We start from the raw sequence: 9,986 nt of genomic DNA, 5'->3' as shown, positions 1-9,986 counted from the left end.
ATAATGAAATTAATTGATCTAAATTTTTTTGTTTATATTATATTATTTACTTCCTAACAAATGATAATATTATGGTATATATAAAATATTGACAAATGATACCTTATTAGAAAATATATAATTACATAATTAAATTTAATGAATATAAAAAATAACGTATTTAAATTTGAGAAGAATAACACATGTCAAAAGAACAGAGTGCCACTTGTCAGCATATTAGAGTATGAGTTTGAAAAAATCTTATATAATTTTATTTATATTGTATTATTTACTTCCTAACAAATAACAATATTATAGTATATATAAAATATTGATAGATTATACATCATTAGAAAATATATAATTACTAAATAGATATTGGAAAATGATAGGATATTTTTTTAGTGTAAAAACATAATTAAATTTATTGAATATAAAAAATAATGTATTTAAATTTGAAAAGAATAAACATGTTAAAATAATAGAATGCCACTTGTCAACTTATTGGAGCATGAGTTTGAAGAAACTTTACTTTATATGTAAGATTAGTAATTTCCTTGCAAGCGTCGAAGTTTTTTTCAACTCACATTATAGAAGGGATTAATTTTTGTTTTATTCTTATTAGTACATTACTACATTCTATAATTTTTGTTCTTGTCTATACACTAAAAGTCTAAAACAAGAAAGGGAAAACTGTATTTTTTTTTCTTTCGAAAATCTGCAGTAAAAATATTTTAAAAAAATATTTTCTATGAAATTTGAAAATAATTGATAATTCGAAAGATATCATTAGTCATAGACGCAGCCCGACCTCTTTGCACGCGGAGCTACATGCGTTGATTTGGGCTATGGAGTTCTTTCTAGCGGTTGGTGTCGACTGTCAAGCTTTCGAGACGGATAGTGCAGAGTTAGTTGCAATGGTGCAGACGCCAGGCGATTGGTCCGCTTTTTCGAACCTGCTGGATGATTTCTCTTTGCTCAGATCATCTTTTCCTTCTTTCACCCTTATTAGGGTCCCTTGTCTGTCCAACGCTAGGGCGGATTGTCTTGCTCGTTCGTCGAAATCTTTAATTTCTGAAACTTTTTTTGTAAACTTTTATCCTGCTGTTTGGGCAACCAATGTTGAGTCCTCTTCTAATTTAATTATATGTTTGGTTGAAAAAAAGATATTTAGAAAAGTTACTGAGTTGGCCGGAAGAAAAAGGCCATTAAAGAAAACATAGCACAATATTAGAAGCAAAACACTTCGAAATCATGTGGCCATCGGTTTATTCTCGACCTAAACCAAAGATGAAGCACTCTTAGCTTCCTACTTTTAAAGTATTTCAAAGACATGATTTATATATAGAGGTCTATATATCAGAAGCACTCTCTCTCTCTCCTATTTTGAAGTATGATCATCAGAAGCACTCTATCTCTCCTATTTTGTAATTTTTCTGGAATTTATATATATAGAGGTCTAATTTACACAATCTGTTTTAGATTATTATTTAACTCCAATTAATTAAAAAATGTGAGCTTTTTTCACCAGTCAATTTATCATTATTCTATCCTAACTTTGTATTTGGTAATAGAGGTCTAATTTACACAATCTATTTTAGATTATTATTTAACTCCAATTAATTAAAAAATGTGAGATTCTCCTAAATTTTGTTACTTTTGAATTGGTTCTTTTGGCAATTAAAAATGTTAAAAATTAAATAAATTCCATGCACTTGTGTCAATCTTCTTATATAAGATATTCATACATATGATATGAGAGAGATTTAGAACATACACACCTTCAAAATCCAAACATCAAGATAAACAAATAAAAACGAAGCCTAAGACAAAAAAAGTTATCCACCCATTTTATCTATCATCTTTATCATCAAAACTTCCCATTCCCTCCCCACCTAAAAAAAATATGTTCATCAAAATATGCATTTCACCACTTGCGTTGATTCTCCTATTAACAGTAACGATCTTACACAACCATGTCCATGCAACAAGTCCGATCAAAACCATCGTAGTTGTTGTGATGGAGAATAGATCGTTCGATCACATGCTTGGATGGATGAAGAAACTGAACCCGGAGATCAACGGTGTGGACGGGTCGGAGTCAAACCCGGTCTCAGCATCGGACCCTTCCTCTAAAAAGATCAAATTCGGTTCGGGTTCGCATTACGTGGATCCAGACCCGGGTCATTCGTTTCAGGCTATAAGGGAGCAAGTGTTCGGGTCAAATGATACAACCATGGATCCTCCACCGATGAATGGGTTTGTTCAACAAGCATATTCCGAGGACCCCAGTGGTAACATGTCGTCAAGTGTTATGAATGGATTTGAACCTGATAAGGTTCCTGTCTACAAGTCTCTTGTCTCCGAGTTTGCTGTTTTCGATAGGTAAGATATATTTTTCATATTTTCCTGTCTTTTTTTTGGATTTATCATTACGTCATATAATCAGATTGTCGTATCCTTTGTTGTCTCACTGGTTCATCTTAAAAATAAGATTGTTTTTTACTTTAAAGCAGTGAATCTGAATTTTATTTTTATTCACTGAATAAATTAGAAGAAAAACAGATGCATGGTTTTATTCCTTCATTCTTTTAAAATTTCCCTTTATTTATGGTTATGGAAGTAAAATTTAATTATGTGCTATAATATTTTTTAGTTCTTTTGTCAAGTTATTCTTCTGACTGGCGCTCTCTTCTATGGTGATATTGTTGACTCATTTAGTCAAGCTAAAACGTATGTTAACATAGTAATTAAAAAAGTCATTAGTACTAATAATTAAATCTGATTTTTGTTTTCTTTGAACAGATGGTTTGCCTCGGTACCATCATCGACACAACCAAACCGCATGTTCGTGCACTCAGCGACGTCAGCAGGAGCAACCAGCAACGACCCTCTTTCACTTGCGAAGGGTTATCCTCAAAGAACCATTTTCGACAATCTTGACGACGAAGATATCTCTTTCGGGATATACTACCAGAATATTCCGGCGGTACTGTTTTACCGGCGCCTAAGGAAACTCAAATACGTGTTTAAGTTCCATAGCTATGGACTCTCTTTCAAGGATCATGCTGAGAAAGGGAAGCTCCCTGCCTACACTGTGATTGAGCAACGTTACATGGACACCAAGTCGGAACCGGCTTCTGATGATCATCCATCCCATGATGTCTACCAAGGACAGGTTTGTTTTATTTATTTTATACAGTTACGTTTATACTAATACTATATATATTATATATAAACTCTTAACTTAAAACTTGGTATGATATTATTATACACATTTCAGAAGTTTATAAAGGAAGTGTACGAGATCCTAAGAGCGAGTCCACAGTGGAATGAATCTCTATTAATTATCACTTACGACGAGCACGGTGGGTACTTCGACCACGTGTCCACACCGGTTCGTAATGTTCCTAGCCCGGACGGTATAGTTGGACAAGAACCGTTCCTTTTCCAATTCAACCGGTTAGGTATTCGTGTACCAACAATAGCAGTGTCACCATGGATCGAGAAAGGAACGGTCGTACATGGACCAAACGGGTCTCCATTTCCATCGTCGGAGTACGAGCACTCTTCCATCCCCGCGACTGTGAAGAAACTGTTCAACCTATCAACGCCTTTCCTCACAAAGAGAGATGAATGGGCTGGGACTTTTGAGAACATCTTACAGATCCGAAAGGAGCCTCGAACTGATTGCCCCGAGACGCTACCGGAACCGGTTAGGATAAGAATGGGAGAGGCGAATGAGAAAGCTTTGTTGACTGAGTTTCAGCAAGAGCTTGTACAACTAGCTGCGGTTCTAAAAGGAGATAATATGCTTACAACATTCCCTAAAGAAATAAGCAAAGGAATGACAGTTATTGAAGGGAAGAGGTACATGGAAGATGCTGTCAAAAGATTCTTAGAGGCTGGTCGTTCAGCTCTTGCCATGGGAGCGAATAAAGAAGAGCTTGTTCATATGAAACCTTCCCTCATCGAAAGGAAACCTTGACCTTCAGTTTCCATTCTTCCTTAGTTCCTTTTAACTTCTATCATCTCTCTCTCTTTAATTCGGCCTTTACTTATATAAGTCAAATCCCCAATATCTAATTAATATAAACTGATATATAGTTTCTAAAGTTATATATACGGCAAAGTAACACCTTTTTTAACTAATTTTGTTTTTCTTCTGGTGAAAACACTTTTCTTTAACATTTTATACCATGACTAATTGACTATCAACTTTTTAAATGAGGTACGTAAACAAAAATTTTTTAACTAACACGTTGTTGTGGACAAATTGATTTATGGGTGAATATTGGTGATTTAAACAATTTTTGATACTTCATTTCATAATAAGTCAGTTTCGTAGTTAAAGTTGGCAAAATAGACATTTGTGTACTGTTTAATAAAAAAGTGGGGGGGGGATTTGGGATAATTAAGTTAAGTCGAATTGAAAATTTGATCAATATTTTCTCTACTACGTTGAAACATGTTCAAATATTTCACGTGTGAAATGTATTTTTACACGAAATAAATCTAAAAAACAAAAAAACTTAATTACATATTATGTTTGAGACAAACTGATATCGGTTCCAGCATAATAGTTTTATTTATAAAAATTTTATTTGAATAGATTTATTTTGTACATACTACATAGTGTTGATTGTTAGACTATTATAAAGTGAAAACAAACATTGAAAGAAGTAAAGTTTTGACTACTTATAAAGTGAGAATAAACATGGAAAGAAATACAAATTTGACTATTAACAAAGTGTGAACAAACATGGAAAGAAATTTTTTTTTGACTAATTATAAAGTGAGAACAAACATGGAAAAATATATAAAAAATTGACTATTAACAAAGTGTGAACAAACATGGAAAGATATAAAATTTTGACTAATACTCAATGAAAAGCAATGTCAACTAGTGTCTCAATATTATAAATAGATAAGTTCTCATTCGAACCCATTCATAAACATAAATAAGAAAAAGAAAAAGTGAAAGTAGAAAAATGGGAAAGGTAACTAGCATAGCATTGTTCATGATCATATTAGCGGTAATTGTGATAGAAGGCGAAGCAAAATCGGCGATAGAATGCAATAAGATTTGTCGACAGCATTGTCAACGTTCATCACCGGCGTCAGAATGTGTGGCTTGTCTTAAAAAATGTTACGAAACTCCACCAGTTCAAGTTAGAACTGGGAACTCTGTCATGGAGTATGAAGAAGAAAAATATCAATAAAGAATGTTGTTTGTTTCGATTAACTTAATATAAAAGATATACATGATTATATAGATGGAGAGTAATCGAGAGATTTTAATATTTTAATGTACCTGTTTAGTAATAAGATGATAAAATATATATTTGTCCTCTTCCATGCTTAAACTCAGTGCCCGCTCAAATATTTTATAGGTCCCTCGGCAAAATTTCTTTATTTTTATACATCAAAGATTATTAAAAGTTCCATTTATTTTGATAAGAAAAAAAAATTAAAACTATTTTATGCATCCATTTTTATACACAACATTTTTTTGGCCCCTCGTATAGTCGTATACGTACGTATAAAAAATCTATATGGACCCTTTATTCATATAATTTTTTTTGACCTCTTTTATTCATACAAATTTTTGTTTTGGACCTTTGATACACGGGCGAGGGGTCACAATGCTCACCCTTGTAGTTAAAGCCGACACTATTAAACTATTCTTTTTTACATAATTTTATGGGAAAATCACTAGTTTGACCCAAATTGAGCAGTTAATTGTTAGATTAACTCCTAAAATTTGAGGGTCAGTTGGGTTAGTTTTATACTGAAAATACCCTTTTTTGCTTTGTTAGGAAAAAAAAAAGTCAATATTACCTTTGGTTAAAAATTCCTGCAATTTTGTTTTTTTTTTTTTTTTTTTTTTATAAAAGTCTGCCATACAAGTAATGGGAGATTAATTTGTAAGTGGCAGATTTATTGTCGATGGCAGTTTTTCTTTGGCAGACTTATTTTAGATGGCAGATTAATTTGCAGAGTTTGACGGCAGATTTTTTTCTATGGCAGATTTATTTGAAGTGTGTAACAACAGTTTTTTTGTGAACAACAGATTTTCTTAATGCGACAGACTTATTTATAAAGTCATGACAGATTTTCATTGTTTTAGTCAATTTTCTTGGAATTTTGTGGCAGATTTTTTATGATTGTTGTAACAGTTTTATTTTTCACTTAAAAAATCTGTCACATTGCGACAGATTTATAAACGTAAAATTAATTGTTAGTTTGACATATAGTGGTGACAGATTTTTTGTAAGTTATGACTGATTTTTGGATTGATGGAAAAATCTGTTGTTTGATAACAGATTTTCGAAAGTCTTTTTAAAATTGCTATATTGACCCACATGCACAATATACGTTATGGCAGATTTTCTTATGTTATGACAGTTGTTTTTTCCTACTAAAAAATCTGCTGCTTGATAACAGATTTATTATATATGAATACAATGATAACAAATTTGTTTTATGTTGATATAGTGACAGCAGATTTTTTAGTCATACTTTATTTTTAAAAATTATATTAAAACAATAAACATCATATTTTTTAATCATTTTGTTTTTTTCATAATCATATTTTTTAAATCAAAATATTAAATGCTATATTGTATTTTCGTTTTAAAAAAATAACAATTTTTTTAGGTTTTTAGTCTATTTTTTAATCATTTTATATTTTTCATTAATCATATTTTTAAATCAAAATATTAAATGCTAATATTAAATGCTATTGTATTTTCGTTTTAAAAAAAAATAACATATTTTCTGGAGTTTTAGTCTATTTTTTAATCATTTTATATTATTTATTAATCATATTTTTAAATCAAAATATTAAATGCTATATTGTATTTTCGTTTTTAAAAAAAAGCTAAAAAAAATCTGGGTTTTTAGTCATTTTACCTAAAAATTGTGTCATTCTAGTTATTGGATAAATTGGAGTGTTAATCTAGCAATTAATTGCCAAATTTGTGTCAAACTGGTATATTTTCACTAATTTTATTGATAGTTACCCCTTCTTTGAAATATTTCAATGTTCCGGGCCTTTATGGAGAACGCTTCTCCTATTTGATTATGCATATGCCTAAGGTGGAACTTGGAAGAAGCAAATCTTACTGTTGAAGGTATGTAAAATAGATACCCCAATGGAGATGCTCTTAGAAGCATGTTTTTCCTTTTCTCGTTTTATTTTGTGGTGTATAGCTGTAGAAGATGTTTTTTGGCAATAGAAATCGCATGCGCAATGGAGATAAAGCTTCTTCATATATATGAACGTTAAAAGATAAGGGACAATGGATTTGGAAGTTAGAGATTAATATCAAAGAATGATTTGTAGTATATATGGAATGGAAGTAGAATTTCTCTCACTTTGATATTATTGACAAAAAGGTAAAATAAGTAGTAACCTCTCTTCTTATTCTAATGAAAGTATTTGCTATTTTGTGCGAGCGATTAAAAAATAGATGATTTGTCTAAAATTAGGACTTTTATAAGAAAGGAATAGTTGATTGTTCTCATCATACTTTGTTATTTCGTAATTGAGGGTTTGGGAGGAAGAAGAAAGAAAACTGCTTTCTGAAGAAGGTGGAGGTGCCGAGGGAGTTCCAATTCTTCTTCCTCCTGATCCTCTTCTTCTTCCTCATCGGTTGATTACTATTTTATAATTATTATTATACAGTTCTCCTTAAGTATTATTTTGTTGATTTTTTAGGTTCAGGTAACCCATGCATAATTGCTATATCTTTCCACATTATTCCAGCTTTTGTTTTTTAATATTGGATTTTATAAGGGTTTCTCATTCTTTTAAATCTAGGTTTTTTGAATCCAACTCTCCATTTCTCTCTCTTGATTTCAATAAAATGGTTTCAAGTTCTTAAACAAGAGAGAGGAATTGTTTATAGTCACCTGGAATTGGTTATATCATCCTTTAGTTCCAATTGGCTATATATTTATCATTTATTTCCATTTATGCTCCAAAAACAACAAATTTAACGGTAACACAACAAAAATAGTACAACCTAAATGCTTCTATACTTATTGATCACTTGTATATCTTTCTTCTTGTTTTTCAAATCTCTATGCCAACCTACATGGATATCTAAAACCAAAACCTTGTTCTCCTTCTACTTCTACAAGAACCCCTTCATGAAAATCCTACACCCGACCACACCAGACCTAGCCTCTCCAGTGCTTAACCAAATGTCGATTCTCGACCTTCCGGACCTTCCTCTCGACTGCATTCTCGACCTTCTTCCTCCCTCTGAACTATGTAGCTTGTCTAGGGTATGTAGCTCCTTGAGAGAGAGATGTGTGAGTGATTATTTGTGGGAGAAACACTTGATAACCAAATGGGGAAAAATTCTTGGACCTGCTGCTCACAAAGAGTGGCAATGCTATAGGTCTTCCCCATATCATCTTGATTCTCCTCATCACCAAACTGAACAACCTTGGCTGGCCAAAATCATATCTCTGATTCGATCTCATTCTTCCATTATTCGAGATGGTTATCAAAGGATGATAGATGCACCCTCTGTGTCACTTGATTCTACCATGAGCTTCTACCTTTCTCTTGAAACAGGTCGATTTTGGTTCCCAGCTCAAGTATACAACCGTGAGGTAATCATCAATTTCATAAACATATTTTTATCCATTAATCATTATGTGCTTCAATGGATTTGATGAAAGTAGTATATGATATTTTCGGTGTGTACGTAAAAGCAGAATGGACATGTAGGGTTCATGTTGTCATGTTATGATGCTCAGCTAAGCTATGACACTCACACTAATACTTTTCAAGCTAGGTATAAAACATATCTCATGTCCATAGAAAATACAATTTTTTTGCGTATTCTTCATCAAAAGTTGTAAACTAGCTAGACTTTATTGTGGATTTTAGGTTTCCACCACATGGTAGAAGAGCAATTGCGGTTGAAAAGGATGTGACATGGGAGAGGATAAGAGCAGCTCCCATTGATGCATCACCTCATCGTCTCTATATATCAGATTCTTTAAAGGAGTTGAAACCTGGAGATCACATCGAGATCCAGTGGAGAAGAAACAAAGAGTTTCCTTATGGTAAATTATAATCTAATGCTTGTTGTTTGGAAATAATCTGATTTTAAAGCAAGCTTTGGGTGATGTTGTTGTGTAGGATGGTGGTATAGTGTTGTTGGCCACTTGGATTCATGTGATGGCAATCTCAACCATTGTCATTGCCATATTAGTGGTGAGTTCTCGGCTACATATTCTATGGTTTAGAAATGGAATATTGGTTGAGAGTGTTTAAAATTGGATTTCACATTCAAATATTTACTCATATCCTCAGCTCACAAAGGCTATTAAATTCCCTAAAATTAGTTGAATAAAGTGAATATTTAAGAAACGATGATTCTTTTGTTGCATCAGAATCACCACAAAACGTAAAATCAATTAAACAAAGACAAGGTTTTCGAATTTCTTACCGTCCTCTCTTGCATCAGAATTCAACATATATAACCCCATAATATCATGTGACATTAACCTTTCTATATTAAATTAAAGATTTATGCATGTATAGTCACATGTTGTACTAAATGGTTAATTTGTTGATGAATTAATGGTGAAAACAGAGATAGTAGTGCTGGAATTTAAACAGTACACAATTGGATCAAGGTGGAGAAAAACAATGATCAACAGGAAAGATCATAGAGAGAAAGGTAATGAAGAAGACGGATTCTATGGAGGAATACGAAAGCTAAACTGTAAAGAAGATATTGCAAGGTGGAAATGTCTCTGGCCATCATCCTTCTTGGAGTAGGATTATTCTGTAGGATGTCAATTTTAGAAGTGTTTTTTTTTTTTGTCCAATATATAATTGATCGTTAATTAATTATTTATAAAATATTCAAATTATACATGAAAATATTCAATGGTTTTTTTTGTAACATTTTGTATTTCCTTTTTTTTTTTTTGGTCAAAGACAAACTTAAAAAAAAAAAAAAAAATTAAAACCCAAA

At 31.9% G+C, this 9,986-nt stretch overlaps 3 protein-coding genes across 3 annotated transcripts; all 3 read left to right on the top strand.

The window, feature by feature from the left end:
• The first annotated feature begins 1,688 nt into the window (after positions 1-1,688).
• Positions 1,689-4,131, top strand: LOC104703502 (non-specific phospholipase C2-like). The gene is made up of 3 exons (XM_010419530.3): positions 1,689-2,364; positions 2,785-3,157; positions 3,263-4,131. The coding sequence occupies exons 1-3, from the start codon at positions 1,886-1,888 to the stop codon at positions 3,965-3,967; spliced, it is 1,557 nt and encodes a 518-aa protein (XP_010417832.2). The 5' UTR covers positions 1,689-1,885; the 3' UTR covers positions 3,968-4,131.
• A 796-nt stretch (positions 4,132-4,927) lies between these two features.
• On the top strand, positions 4,928-5,345 carry LOC109125689 (uncharacterized). Its single transcript, XM_019228052.2, has one exon. It carries the CDS (start codon positions 4,971-4,973, stop codon positions 5,199-5,201), a length of 231 nt encoding a protein of 76 aa, XP_019083597.2. The 5' UTR covers positions 4,928-4,970; the 3' UTR covers positions 5,202-5,345.
• A 2,128-nt stretch (positions 5,346-7,473) lies between these two features.
• LOC104703501 (F-box protein At2g26850-like) lies at positions 7,474-9,914 on the top strand. The gene is made up of 5 exons (XM_010419529.3): positions 7,474-8,607; positions 8,713-8,792; positions 8,888-9,066; positions 9,143-9,217; positions 9,600-9,914. The coding sequence occupies exons 1-5, from the start codon at positions 8,014-8,016 to the stop codon at positions 9,785-9,787; spliced, it is 1,116 nt and encodes a 371-aa protein (XP_010417831.2). The 5' UTR covers positions 7,474-8,013; the 3' UTR covers positions 9,788-9,914.
• Positions 9,915-9,986: the final 72 nt, after the last annotated feature.

The sequence above is a fragment of the Camelina sativa genome, chromosome 7, assembly GCF_030686135.1.
Source record: "Camelina sativa cultivar CO46 ecotype springtype chromosome 7, ASM3068613v1".
Lineage (NCBI taxonomy): Eukaryota > Viridiplantae > Streptophyta > Magnoliopsida > Brassicales > Brassicaceae > Camelina > Camelina sativa.
Note: the sequence above shows the minus strand (reverse complement) of the source record. Positions and strands in the feature narration are given on the sequence as shown.